The 15459-nt window shown below is 40.8% G+C and overlaps 1 protein-coding gene and 1 long non-coding RNA gene across 2 annotated transcripts; both read right to left on the bottom strand.

The window, feature by feature from the left end:
- Positions 1–298: 298 nt before the first annotated feature.
- On the bottom strand, positions 299–2220 carry LOC135556263 (uncharacterized). Its single transcript, XR_010457970.1, has 3 exons — positions 1938–2220; positions 1032–1276; positions 299–751 (listed from the first exon to the last, which is right to left on the bottom strand). It is a non-coding gene; the product is annotated as an uncharacterized LOC135556263 (long non-coding RNA).
- A 7354-nt stretch (positions 2221–9574) lies between these two features.
- Positions 9575–11263, bottom strand: LOC135556195 (protein FAM240B). The gene is made up of 3 exons (XM_064989231.1): positions 11074–11263; positions 10659–10783; positions 9575–9769 (listed from the first exon to the last, which is right to left on the bottom strand). Exons 2-3 carry the CDS (start codon positions 10778–10780, stop codon positions 9658–9660), a joined length of 234 nt encoding a protein of 77 aa, XP_064845303.1. The 5' UTR covers positions 10781–10783; positions 11074–11263; the 3' UTR covers positions 9575–9657.
- Between the last annotated feature and the right edge of the window lie 4196 nt (positions 11264–15459).

Raw genomic sequence — 15459 nt, 5'->3', positions numbered from 1 at the left:
TACGTATTTACATAAGGTATTTCTTTTTTTAATTTTAATGTGTTTTTGCTTTGTCATTATTATTATTTAGAATAAGGTTGTAACAAAATGTGGAAGAATTCAAGGGGTCTGAGTACTTTCCGAAGGCATTGTAAATCGTGAATCTTTATTTGTGTTGTTGTGTGGCCGGGAATGTGCATGGTGCTGAATTTCACATGGTTCTTGTTATACGCTTCATCTTTATGAATGGACAATTGCGTGCCTGAGGTCACTTGGGTTCATGGATTTTTTTTATGCCCGAGGTACGGGACATTTACTGAGGAACCTAAGTTATTATTTTGTGACTAATATTGATTGTGTGATAATTTATGTTAGTAATTGTAACGGAGACGCTGATTTGAATTTGGAAAGAACTGGGCCCTGCGGAGGTATTTGATGGCACCAATGGGAGATTGTACCGATACTTTGTGGTGATTTCGTTAAGTCCTCTGAGGTGTGGGACATCTACCTCCATGGGTTCAGGCTCTGATCCCGAGTGTTCACTGAGGAAAGGAGAGAAGCGATGAGTACCGGCTCTCCTGAAGTTGGTCATCCAGACGGCCATCGCAATAAGTGTGTCCAGGGTGAGGTTGTCGTCTCAACAGGCCAGTTCCATCTGGACTTCTTTGAGTAAACCTCTTCTGAATAGCGTACGAAGCGCCGGCTCATTCCATCCACTGGATGCTGCTACTGTCCGGAAGGTGAACGCGTACTCATAAGCTGACATGTCCCCCTGTCGTAATTGCCATAGAGCATTACCCTCTGGGGAATTATCAAAAATACATTTAAAACAGAGCCATGAACCCCTAACAGGAATCCTGTCTCCCAGATGGCCGTAGCCCATTCCAACACCCGCCAGTCAGTAGAGTAATAACCGTGGCAACGTTGGACCTCTTGATGGTGGGGGCTCCCAACTGGTGTGTAAAGTAGAGGGAGCACTGAAGTAGGAAGCCACGGCTTGTGGATGGTGTACTATCATACTTATCCGGGAGGGAAAAATGGCCATAGCTGACCTGAGCAGGTTGCTGAATGGGCTGTTGTGCTGGTTTGCTGGGTCGACTGGTTGTAGAGTATTCTCCGCTGGTTGAAGGCAACACCTCCTGGGTGTGTTTGAGACATTTCAAACCGCAAAGAACCTCCTCCATAGCCGTCCCCAGTTGTGCCAGCTGGTTATGGTGTTGAAGTAGAAGGTAACCCTGTTCGTCGACCGTCAGAAATATTCAAAGTTCCTGCTGCTTCCATAGTTGGAGTCGGTATTCTGTAAAGTAGACGCTGTGAGTCGAGAAGCATGTGCAACATTTAATAAAACAACAAACATGAACCAAGACACCACAACAGTGGCGATAATGCATGTACACAGGAACAATACCGACTAATGAAGGAACCCAAGGGAGTGACAGATAAAGGGAAGGTAATCAGAAAAGAAATGGAGTCCAGGTGAGTATCAAAATTATCTGCAGGTGTGCATAATGATGGATGCCAGGTGTGAGTAATGATGGATGCCAGGTGTGAATAATGATGGATCCCAGGACTGGTGGTTAGTATACCGGCGACGTCGAATGCCGGAGGGGAGGAATGGGAGTATTTAAAAAATATATATTTAACCTCTCTGGGCAACCCGACGCGCTAGCGTCCCACCTTGCCAACAATAAATGCAAATGCGCTACGCCAAATGCTAATAGCACTCGTTAAAACTCAAACGTTCATTAAAACACACATGCAGGGTACTCAATTCAAGCTACACTCGTTGTGAATCTAGCCAACAAGTCAGATTTTTGAAATGCTTTTCGGCAAAAGCATGAGAAGCTATTATCTGATAGCATGCAACACCCCGAAATACCTGAAGGGGACGTAAACAAAAGAATTAGCGTAGCCGGCGCTACACAAAACGCAGAAATAAAATATAAAACATTCATTACCTTTGACGAGCTTCTTTGTTGGCACTCCTATATGTCCCATAAACATCACAATGGGGTCTTTTTTTTCGATTAAATCGGTCCTTGTATACCCAAAATGTCCATTTATGAAGACAGGAAAAAACACTTTTTCTAAACGCAACGTTATTTTTTTAAATTAAAAAAGTTGCCTATAAACTTTGACAAAACACTTCAAACTACTTCTGTAATCCAACTTTAGGTATTAGTAAACGTTAATACGCGATCGAATTCATCACGGGGCGATCTGTATTCAATAGCAGTAAGTCTTGAGACGATGGTCGATATTCTCTCTGCCAAAACTTCCTTTGTGATGCAGTGATGACAGGACGTGCCTCTTCTTCGTTGAACCAAGGAATAACGTCACACCAATTGCCAAGACTGGCGACATCGTGTGGAAGCTGTAGGAATTGTCAACTGGGAGCTATCTATTTTCTCTTGCCATAGACAATACAGGCAACTGGCGCATTGATATTTTTTTCTTTTGTGTGATCAGTTTTCCTTGGGGTTTTCCCCGAGACACATGTCCTGTTATAGTCACAGTCGTGGTTTAACCAGTTTAACCAGAGTGTTTTCTATCCACACATACTAATCATATGCATATACTATATTCCTGGCATGAGTAGCAGGACGTTGAAATGTTGCGCGATTTTTAACAGAATGTTGAAAGAAGTAGCCCAATCTCTAACAGGTTTTAACTAAGCAAGTCAGTTAAGAACAACTTCTTATTTGCAATGACGGCCTACACCGGCCAAACCCGGACAAAACTGAGCCAATTGTACACCCCCCTATAGGACTCCCAATCACGGCAGGTTGTGATATAGCCAGGAATTGAACCAGGGTGTTTATAGTGACCCCTCAAGCACTGAGATGCAGGGCCTTAGACCGCTTCACCACTCGGGAGTAGACGTTACAGTCAAATGCAAAATAACCATTGTTTTGAAGTTAATTCCTTCTATGTTTTAAGGGTTTACAGTTCAAGTCGGAAGTTTACATACACTTATGTTGGAGTCATGAAAACTCATTTTTCAACCACTACACAAATCTCTTGTTAACTAACTATAGTTTTAGCAAGGCAGTTAGAACATCTACTTTGTGCATGACAAGTAATTTTCCAACAATTGTTTACAGACAGATTATTTAACTTATAATTCACTGCATCACAAGTCTAGTGGGTCAGAAGTTTACATACACTAACTTGACTGTGCCTTTAAACAGCAATTCCAGAAATTATGTCACGGCTTTAGAAGCTTCTGATAGGCTAATTGATGTAATTTGAGTCAATTGGAGGTGTACCTGTGGATGTATTTCAAGGCCTAACTTCAATCTCAGTGCCTCTTTGCTTGACATCATGTGAAAATCAGCCATGACCTCAGAAAAGAATCTGTAGACCTCCACAGGTCTGGATCATCCTTGGGAGCAATTTCCAAATGCCTGAAACGCCCTGAAGAAAGGGAAAGAGAATGTGCAGGCAGACAAGAAGAAGAAGAAGAATGTGCTCCTGTCACTCAATTAAAAGATATGGAGCAGGAAGCGTGACAAAGGGAGATAGATCTGGAAGTACTCCAAATCAAGTCAGGCCATCCTGTAGCCTTAACAGTGATCTTGGTCGGAACCACCGTCTTGTACTACTTTTCACCGAAAAGGAGGGTAGGCAACAACACATCGGCCACAGTGATCCTCAACACGGGAGCCTTTCAGCGGTGCGTGCTTAGTCCCCTCCTGTACTCCCTTTACTCCCTGTTCACCTACGACTGCATGGCCAAGCACGACTTCAACACCATCATTAAGTTTGCTGACGACACAATGGTGGTAGGCCTGAACACCGACAATGATGAGACGGCCTATAGTGAGGAGGTCAAAGACCTGGCAGTGTGGTGCCATGCCAACAATCTTTCCCTCAACGTGAGGAAAACAAAGGAGCTGATCGTGGACTACAGAAAAAGGAGGACTGAACAAGCTCCCCAGTCACATCAATGGGGCTGTAGTGGAATTCATTTTTGACCATCAAATCATCTTTAAGCTTAATGAGTTTATCAAAATCATCTTTAGAATTGTCTGTGAATATACTGAAACTGTCTTTATGACCCTTGATTAGATTGGTATAATCAGTGATTGATATAGAGGGTGACTGGAGGCCCTTCATAGTGAAATCACTGACATCAAATAACTTAACAAATGCTCCAGCATCCTTTTCTATTTGGGGTCTCTTTAAAAAGAATTGAAGGCTTTGTTTTTCCTGGTTAATAATCAACCATAATTCAATGTCATTACATAGGTCTACATTAAATAGATTTTATGTACAGCAGTAGATTCTATGTAGGCCTACTTTTAATGTACAATGTTCTTGACTGTCCTGAAAGGCATCTGCCAAATAACATTTATTACTATTATTATTATTGTCAATATACACTGAACAAAAATATAAAGTGTTGGTCCCATGTTTCCCAGAAATGTGTTTACAGTGAGCATTTAGTGAGCATTTCTCCTTTGCCAAGATATGCCACACCTGTCAGGTGGATGGATTATCAAGAAGCTGATTAAACGGCATGATCATTACACAAGTGCACCTTGTGCAGGGGACAATAAAAGGCCACTCTAAAATGTGCAATTCTGTCACACAACATAATGCCACAGATGTCTCCAGTTTTGAGGGAGTGTGCAATTGGCATGCTGACTGCAGGAACGTCCATTTCTCTACCATAAGCTGCGTCCAATGTAATTTTAGAGAATTTGGCAGTACGTCCAACCAGCCGAAGACCACATCCGGCTTCTTCACCGGCGGAAATGTCTTTGGGGGGTGGGGTATTTCTGTCTAATTGGCTGGACCTGACTCCCCAGTGGGTGGGCCTGGCTTCCAAGTGAATGGGCCTATGTCCTCCCAGACCCACCCATGGCTGCACCCCTGCCCAGCCATGTGAAATCCATAGATTAGGGCCTAATTAATTAATTTAAATTGACAGATTTTATCATATGAACTGTAACTCAGTAAGATCTTTGAAATTGTTGCATGTTGCATTTATATTTTTATTCAGTATATATCCCTTTCCCACCCCATCCTACTTCTTGCTATGAATTCTATCTGATGGCATATGCCTGTTTAGGCCAGTGCTTGACTTGGACTGAAATAGGGGCCGGTACTCATTTTGGGTGCCAGTAGCATTTTTATTTAGGTGCAGGAACTCCTCAATACTTTTGAGCTAATATTCTATAGGAGGTGGAGGAAGTCAAGCAGAAGACAATTTGAGGTGCCAGTACTCAATTCCACTGAGCTCCTGCCCAAATCAAGTACTGTGTTTTGGTAAAAAGACAAATAATGTCTGATTTGGAACACTGATTGAGTGGGCCTGGGTCCAGGTGGTATATTGGTGTACACTATCAGTTAAAAGTTTTAGAACACCTACTCATTCAAGGGTTTTTCTTTATTTTGTACTATTTTCTACATTGAAGAATAATAGTGAAGACATCAAAACTATGAAATAACACAAATGGAATCATGTAGTAAACAAAGAAGTGTTAAACAAATCTAAATATGTTTTATATTTGAGATTCTTCAAATAGCCAACCTGTACCTTGATGACAGCTTTGCACACTCTTGGCATTCTCTCAACCAGCTTCATGAGGTAGTCACCTGGAATACTTTTCAATTAACAGGTGTGCCTTCTTAAAAGTTCATTTGTGTAATTTCTTTCCTTCTTAATGCATTTGAGCCAATCAGTTGTGCTGTGACAAGGTGGGGGTGGTATACAGAAGATAGCCCTATTTGGTAAAAGACCAAGTCCATATTATGGCAAGAACAGCTCAAATAAGCAAAGAGAAAGACAGTTCATCATATCTTTAAGACATGAAGGTCAGTCAATACGGAACATTTCAAGAACTTTAAAAGTTTCAAGTGCAGTCGCATAAACCATTAAGCGCTATAATGAAACTGGCTCTCATGAGGACCACCACAGGAATGAAAGACCCAGTGTCACCTCTGCTGCAGAGGATGAGTTCATTAGAGTTACCAACCTCAGAAATTGCAGCCCAAACAAATGCTTCACAGAGTTCAAATTACAGACACATCTCAACATCAACTGTTCAGATGAGACTGTGAATCAAGCCTTCATGGTCGAATTGCTGCAAAGAAACCACTACTAAAGGACAGCAATAAGAAGAAGAGACTTGCTTGGGCCAAGACACATGAGCAATGGACATTAGACCAGTGGAAATTAGTCCTTTGGTCTGGAGTCTAAATTGGATATTTTTGATTCCACCTGATGTGTCTTTGAGAGACGTGGTGCGAGTGAACAGATGATCTCCGCATGTGTATTTCCCAATGTAAAGCATGGAGGAGGAGGTGTTATGGTGTGGGGGTGCTTTGCTGGTGACACTGTCTGTGATTTATTTGGAAGGCAGTGGCTGCGATGTTGACACTACACTAATCAAGTCGAGTGTAATAGTTTCTACAGTGCTGCTATTCGGGGGCTAGCTGGCTAGCTAGCAAGGTTGATTGTCTGTGATTTATTTGGAAGGCACACTTAACCAGCATGGCCACCACAGCATTCTGCAGCGATACGCCATCCCATCTGGTTTGGGCTTAGTGGGACAATAATTTGTTTTTTTAACATAAAAATGACCCAACACACCTCAAGAATGTGTAAGGGCTATTTTACTAAGAAGGAGAGTGATGGAGTGCTGCATCAGAAGACCTGGCCTCCACAATCCCCAGACCTCAACCAAATTGAGATGGTTTGTGATGAGTCGGACCGCAGAGTGAAGGAAAAGCAGTCAACAAGTGCTCAGTATTTGTGGGAACTCCTTCAAGACTGTTGGAAAAGCATTCCAGGTGAAGCTAGTTGAGAGAATGCCTAAAACGTTTGACCGGTAGTGTATAAATAAAATTGTACTTTGAGTGGTGATGTTTAAGGTCAGACTCTCCATGTCACGAATCCCGCTTCCTGAGTCTGTGTTTGCCTGTGTTTCTGTCCTGGAGTGTGTTTCCGGTGTCATGGAACGCACCCTGTCTGGTTGCCGGGCGAATTAGCTTGTTGGGAGATCGATGTTCACCCGCACCTGTATCCCATCAGTAATCTGCACACCAGTCCTGATCATCACCTCTCACCTTCAAAAGCTCTGACCTGACATCCATTCCCTGCCGGATCGTTAGCCATGAACAGTATGTTGTGCCCACGAACCAGCCTCCAGTTTATAGTTTGTTTTGTTTTATTCTTTTGTACGTCTTGCTTGCCTTTAACTTACCACCGTTTGTTTTGTCTACAGCCATTCACCCGGAACCCATCCCTGTCTGCTCGTCGCCAGTGTGTTATCCATTGGATCTGCCTATCCACTCCCATCAACCCACCTCCACCCGAAACTATCTACCTCCACGTTCTAATTGATTAATAAATACTCACCATCTTTATACTCACCTTGTCCTGGTCTGCTTCTGGGTCCAATTCTGGTAAACCCTGACACTCCAACTGTTATGGCTTACTTTAAACTGAGACTCAACGATATGATGTGATAAGTTGGCCGCATATAGCTGTTTACTTTGCATAACTGACTTTGCCTTTATTATAATACCTATTTTGCTATAATGAGTTGGGATTTTATTTTTTTGTCAATGTGGGTCTAGACTTTGACTCTCATACTACAAGATACACAGGGTGAGAACCTGGGCTATTGCTGAGTAGCAGTGAATCATGCTCATGACAACATCTTTCAGCATTGGCACCAGGAAACAATATTTTGAGTGTGATACAGTGGCATAGCATCTGTAGTTTGACAGGGCAGTAAACACATTTTGCCACTGCTGTCAGTCAGATATTTGCCTACCACAGAGAGTACACATGACATGATAATGAATGCCCTTCAGACCACCTGTTGGGTGCAAATGGCTGCATGTCAGAAGTGTTTGGGGAGCCTTGTGCCCTCTAGTTGTGCTGTATTTACTTAATTTCAATGATCTTCTTGTGTTATATGTTTTATGTTCTTTGACCATTCTGTAATTGAAAATGTTTGTACCACCTAGCATTGGTCTTGGAAAATAATACCAGCATGCAAAATTGGCTAGGACTACTCTATAGACTGACAAGTGGTCGGTACAGTAATAGCGAACAGCTGAGATATTCCAATATTTTAGGCTATTCATTGTGTGAATATGTCACAGTGGTAGTGCTCTGACAACTTGTTCTAACTACACTGAACAAAAATATAAATGCAACACTCAACAATTTCAAAGATTTTACTGAGTTACAGTTCATATAAAGAGATCAGAACATTTTAATAAATTCATTAGTCCCTACTTGGGAGCTAGGCCCAGCCAATCGGAATGAGTTTTTCCCCACCGAAGTGCTTTATTACAGAAAATCCCGCAGGTGAAGAAGCTGGACGTGGAGGTCCTGGGCTGGCATGGTTACACGTAGTAGTTGTGAGGCCGGTTGGACGTACTTCCAAATTCTCTAAATTCTCTTGGAGGTAGCTTATGGTAGGGAAATGAACATTCCATTCTCTGGCAAAAGCTCTGTTGGACATTCCTGCAGTCAGCATGCCAATTGCACGCTCCCTCAAAACTTGAGACATCTGTGGTATTGTGTTTTGTGACAAAACTGCATATTTTAGAGTGGCTAATATGTCTACCAAAACAAGTGGCTGACAATTTCACTGGAATATAGAGGTAGATAGATATATTTCTAATTACCAGTTAATACATAGAACACAGTAAATATATATTTTTTTAAACATGACAAGGATATCACAAAAGTCAGAGACTTATTTCCATTGTAGTCCCTATAACTTGCAAAGCAAAAGAATAAACAGGCACAGCAATTTATAGCTATATAAAAAAAATGTAACGCAAATGGTGTCTCTAGCCTACTTCAGATAGAAGTAGAGGCAGTTCGGAAAGGCAGGATTGAGTGAAGATAAGGGTATTGATAGTTACAGTAGCCAGGGTCCGGGAGAAAGTCAGCCTGACAGACAGGCTCTTCTTCAAGGCACCTTGCCATCTTCAACATTCATTCCCCCATACTTCCTCTGAATGTCTTAGTGCACCACCGACAACAGTGTAGCACCCGCCTCTAGGTGATGCTTCGGCTGCTCCTGAGGAGGTATCACAAATATATCAGCATAAGTGTCTTAGGCCTTAGAATTTAAAAATATCTACTCATAGCCGCTAGCCTATAGTTTATAAAGTGATAAATACCTACACGCCTTCACCGACTGCTTAGGATACTGAGTATTTTCCAACAGAAATAAATCAACTTACAAAATCATTTGGCATATTTACCAACGTAATCTGTCCCAAACTAACATTTACTTTGATATTTTTATACATGATCTCAGTAAAACTTCCTATATTCATACCAATAGTGTCATTGTTCCATGTAGAAATGGCACAATTTATATAGTTGACTTCTGCAGTCCTTTTACAGTGATACTAGAATACACTTGAGAAAACTGAACTCCTCGGGTCAGTTTCCAACACTCTTCAACCTGTTTTAACTGCAAGTGTGTACACTTCGTTCACTTAAGCCTACTTAAGCCTATGCGTAAGCCTTAAACCTAAGTATAGATAATGCTGGACTAAAAAGTATGCTCAATAGTGAATCTTCCCTCAGTGTGAGACAAAACAGGAGTGATCATGATAAAACATGTTTTTTATTGATATCAGAAAAAATACATCACTCTTCACGAGAACAGAGGGGACAAATGCAACACTCCGTTATGTGTCATCTGCCTGTTTGGCAAGTTTGCTCTTCCTCAGAAGTTCGTCGTTTAATTTCTTCAGATGTTTTGTTCGACTCTCAAGCCTTCGGTGCCATTCGTCTCGCAGCCTATGTGAAGACAAAGTATTATAATTTTTTAAAAGTCGGACACATTCCATAAGCCATATGTTTAGGCTACTTAATTGTATGTGTATTGTTAAGACAATGGATTTTTTCTAGCCTGGTTACAGATCTGTTTGTGCTTTTACCTACTTCATTAGCAAGAGTGCAGAAACAAACGGGCACCCAGGCAAAATTTCTACAACAATTCCTCTAGGAATTCCAATGGGTTTATTATTTGTGACACCATGCTCTTGTGCCCAGTATTGTGAGGATGGCTCTGCCACCTTCCTCACATCTACTTGGCTTATTGCATTTGTTGCTGCTGTGACACTGCTATGACACTGCTGTGTCTGATAATCCTCTAACCTTAAAGCAGCACAGGTTATTGTAGGACAGCTAAGCATGGAATATGGCATCCCCTAATATCACTCAACACTTTCTGATTATCATATCGGATTCCCTAAAGTTTTTCCAGTCCTTCTCAAATCAGGGATATACACATGATTACATGGACTAGCTACGGACAAGCCATGGGGTTATGAGATATTAGAGTGCACTCTTGCTTTTGTGGTTAGAGATTCTTATGGCCAAGTACTTTAATATGATTGTCAGTGTAAGTTGTCCTGAGATGCCCTTAGTGTTAACATTTTGCTCGTAACAAAATCATGATCTGTTACATACATGTAACATGTGCGTCGAAAGTGATATCGCCTAAATTGTGTAAGTTTTATCACTCATAGCAGGATGTATTCCTAATCCAAATATGAAGAAGAAAAGTTCTGCAAAAACATAAATAAATAGACCTTTGTTTCCCTTGAGTAACCTTTCCTCATATCCTGTGCAGTATTCTTATAGCACAAAAGTGTATCCCTTCAGAATGTCCAACAATTCTTACTTGGTGAGAGCACTATTTTTCTTCCTCATGTCTTCAGTTTCTGTCCTTTGGTCGTGTTTAGCAATTTTTTGTTCCCAGAGATCTTTTATAAAAAGCTTATCATGAATAAGAGCCACATTCATTTCCTAGAAGAAAAGACACATCTAATTAGTTAACATGGACTCAAATAAATTCTGCTAGATTTAATTCTGGTTTGAAAAAGCTACGCAATGTCTCACATTTCTCAATGGCTCAGAAAATCAATGTCAATTATGTTTACTCTTGACAGTAATACATTTTTCATCTTGAATATGTATTTGTATAGTAGTAGATAGTAGCTACAGTATATGTAGTCAGATATTAGTGATGAGACAATGAGTTCCAAACAGCTGGACTAATAAGAGGAACAGCATGCATAGATCATTAAAAAACAAACCTTCTGTGGATATGAATTGTCTTCTCCCAAAGAGCCTCAATGTCACAGGATGTACTGTATAGTCCTGTCGTGGTGGATGTGGTGCCGATGAAAGTCTCCCCTCTTCCGCGCCCCCTGCTGAGCTTTATTTAAGAGGGGACAACATAAGACCTTCGTGTCATCTGGCCTTTTTGAGAAGAGTTTGGAAGGGAGGGGGAAACATAACGTTACTTCCCTTTGTTACGTCTGATGACATTATGTTTAGAGGGGACCTATAGCAGAGCTGTAGTAGTGCTCAGCTCAGCATTAGGGGCCTCCCACACGGGCCTTATTCTAATCGCCCCCACTACTCCAATGACACCAGCACCAAAAGAAGGATTGGCTTGTTCTGTTCATTCTGGCTAGATCGCATCAGTCATTTGATATCATCCCCTTTTATTCAATTTGAATGGCTCGCGCCACATTTTAAGACGGTGGCCCCTGAGAGGCTAGAGCAGCAAGGCTAGACTGGGTAGCTGTGGATCGTGTTACTTGTAAAACTGATGAATGTATCAGGTTCTAATTTATGACCAGAAAATCCTTGACATCTTCTTGACAACTCCTTGACTGCTTATGACAACCTCAATGATTGGATGGCATTGAGGTAAAAGGAGGGCAGTCCAAATGATTAGCCAAGCAAGGGAAGTTTGCAACGTAAGCCCCTCAGCCCTCGTGTTTAGTCGGCTTTGCAAGTGTACAATTATGTTCACTCCGGGGCCTGAAACTCCCCATAATTCAATTCGTGACAATAGTACATCCGCTAAGAAACGTCTGTCAAAACTTAAAAACAACGTCAATGGAGAAGTCAACATACAAATGTAAGTAGAAACAAATGCAAATAAGTTTGAAATGGTGCTACTAATGCACATGACGATACAAACACGTCTTGTAAAAAGTAAATGTGTTTTTGTTTGGTTATCTTTTGGAAATTGTAGAAATAAAAAATCTTGAAATAAAAAACCTTCTTCAGAGGTTCCAGCTAGGCAGGCAAATGTTAGTTAGCTAATTCATTTGCTAGCTTTCATTCAGTAAGCCTATATTAATTATATATTTAATATAAGTAGACATGCACTCATAATTGACTGTGGTGCATATAAAGCAAGACCACAAGCTACCGGTGGCTGAAAACACAATCATTGCGGGATGAACGAGTGACGAATTTCCGGCCAAGGGTGGTCCATTTAAAAATCATTCCTTCCTCTCGCCAATTGCCCTGCAAGTTTATTCTCGTCAGACGTCATGACACGTCATCAGAAGTGTCCACTTCATTTGAGGACTGAGGGGATAGGGTGTGTCTTTTTAGTGTTTGGACCGCAACCAGTGTCTTTATATTGCAAGTGCAACAGTTCACTTTACCTCAATGCCATCCAATCATTGAGATTCCCCCAAGGGCATAAGGTGAGGGTAAGTGGACGAGGGTGTATTTTAAGTGTTTGGACCGCAGCCACTGTTTGAAGCTACAATTGATATTAAGTGTTTTTTGTGTGTTAACTGACTGCAGATGAGTGGTAATAGTATTCGTTCTGAAAATGTTATACTGCCACTACTCCTTTGTTTTATCTCTCTGAAAACAATTGTGCAGGACAACACTTAGCCTAAAAAAATGTAAATGTGCCCCACAGAAAATGTTTTGATATCCCTACAATTTATTAAAATTGAATTGCATTTATTTTATCTTTGCTTACGTTATACGTTTTATATAGTCATCTATGCCACCTTGACATGACTGGTTGATGTATACAATATAGATACATTTCACAATAAATCTGATTCATTAATTGATTTTTACTATTATAATTTCTCCTCTTTGTCCATAGAACATTTTTGTTTTCTTTGTATAGTGAACTTAACCTGTCTCAGATGTGTGATACAGTTTCCCTCATAATGTTGGCCTTAAACTTTTTTGAATAAACAGGGCTATAAAATCCAAAATAACTTTTCATCACATGGATCTTTTTAATATGAATAGGTTATAACATCTAAAAAGCTCAATAAATCAATGCCATATAAATCAACCACAACAATCAAGCCACCACTCACATGCTGAATGAGGTCTAAAATGAAGACAATTGGTAATCCACTCCCATAGTATTGCACCAGACATGTCCAAGGCAGAACGACGACAACATTTACTTCGGCCAATCAGTGAAAGAGGCACAGAGAACATTGTGTGGAGCGAGAAAGTGATCTATGTTGGCCATGAGGCAATTAACACTGGTGGTCAGTGTAGCGAATACTTTTTTGAGAGGGTAGCTGTGATGATAAATGTGATAACACATGTCTGACATTTAATTTCCTCTGGGTGTGACACACTGTACGCCAACAGTATTAAAAATAGGTAACAAGGGTTGTCATGTGGTCTATTTTGGGTACAGCCAGAGCCTTTGCTAATGTACTATAATTACACTATCATTTCCATATACTGATTCAGTTGTCATTGGATACAATTTTGAAGAGTAATCAATCAATAATTACCACGATAAGTACAGTTAAAATAATATAGGCATCAATCAATATTGAAGATATCCAGCTATGTGAATGATATGCAAACTCTCAAGGAATTAGTTGGGACTGAGAGTGAAGAGAGCATTCACTCACACACAACAAAAGCACAAGAGACAAATATTTTGTGAAAGGCTAGAACATTTCTTGTTGATGAAAAAAACATGATTTGAAATAATTCCAAATGATAATAGTGCTGCATTAAAAGGAACTCGCATTTCATTGCTCCTTTGTTCTATACAGAATATCATGAAGGTGGAGATAGTTTAGGAAGTGCAAATGAATCCAAAGACTAAACTGGTATACAGTGCATTCAGAAAATATTCAGACCCCTTGACTTCTTTCACATTTTGTTTCAGCCTTATTCTAAAATGGATTAAATATCAATCAGGCCTTTATGGTAGAGGGGCCAGACAGAAGCCACTCCTCAGTAAAAGGCACCTAAAGACTCTCAGACCATGAGAAACAAGATTCTCTGGTCTGATGAAACCAAGATTGAACTCTTTGGCCTGAATGCTAAGCGTCACATCTGGAGGAAACCTGGCACCATCCCTATGGTGAAACATGGTGGTGGCAGCGTCATGCTGTGGGGATGTTTTTCAGAGGCAGGGACTGGGAGACTAGTCAGGATCGAGGGAAAGATGAACGGAGCAAAGTACAGAGAGATCCTTGATGAAAACCAGCTCCAGATCGCTCAGGCCCTCAGACTTGGGCATAGGTTCACTTTCCAACAGGGCAACGACCCTAAGCACACAGCCAAGACAATGCAGGAATGGCTTCAGAACAAGTCTCTGAATATCCTTGAGTGGCCCAGCCAGAGCCCGGACTTGAACCCGATCGATCGAACATCGCTGGAGAGAGAAAAAACTAGCTTTGCAAGCGATGCTCCCCATCCAACCTGACAGAGCTTGAGAGGATCTGCAGAGAAAAATGTGTGAAACTAATACAGGTATTCCAAGCTTGTAGCATCCTACCCAAGAAGACTCAAGGCTGTAATCACTGCCAAAGGTGCTTCAACAAAGTACTGAGTAAAGGGTACACAAAATACCTCATAATGACAAAGCAAAAACTGTTTTTTATAAATTAGCCAAAATGTATAAAAAACTGTTTTTGCTTTGTCATTATGAGGTAGTGTATAGATTGATGAGGGAAAAAATGACTTACTCAATTTTAAATAAGGCTGTAACGTAACAAATTGTAGAAAAATTCAAGGGTTCTGAGTACTTTCCGAATGCACTGTATTTATCTTTGATATGAAGGTGCTAAATATAACCATCAGTGGCGACCCATCATTCAGGGCAGGTGGGCAGAGCCCCACCTGATTTTTGTTGCCTATTTTGCATGTTATTTTGTCATCAGCTTGCAAACAATGTAAAAAATAATAATAAAAAGCCGCATACAAACATGGTCTCTTTTTTGCTTTCTTGACTAAGTCAGCTCCAAACTGCAGGTGTTTCAGCCTAGCTCAGTGCTTTCTATGGTAATTGGAGCCAGTGGAAAATACGGAGCGTAGGGGTTGGTAATGTTCTCTAGTTGCTCCTTGATTGGCTCCAGTGTTCTCTCACTCATGGGGACACTACTTCACCGCAAGATCTACGGGGAGAGATTGAAAACTCAAGCCCATGGGTGCTGCCATAGAGTTACATTAGAAGTGCCCATCCAAGAAGGCTGAAGGTCATTGGACACGGATATAATGCTGTCAAATTGCACTATAACTACCGTAGCTTTGATTGGACTGATCATGTCAACATCATACTTTCAAAATCTTAACTATCAGTCGTCATGAATCAAGTCGACAATCTACTGGCAAATATTTTTCAATCCTTGTCACATAAAGAGAAATTATAGATAAAGTGTATCGGTACT

This window comes from Oncorhynchus masou, chromosome 1, assembly GCF_036934945.1.
Source record: "Oncorhynchus masou masou isolate Uvic2021 chromosome 1, UVic_Omas_1.1, whole genome shotgun sequence".
NCBI classification, from domain to species: Eukaryota; Metazoa; Chordata; class Actinopteri; order Salmoniformes; family Salmonidae; genus Oncorhynchus; species Oncorhynchus masou.
The sequence above is the reverse complement of the archived record's forward strand: the minus strand, read 5'-3'. Positions and strand labels throughout refer to the sequence as shown.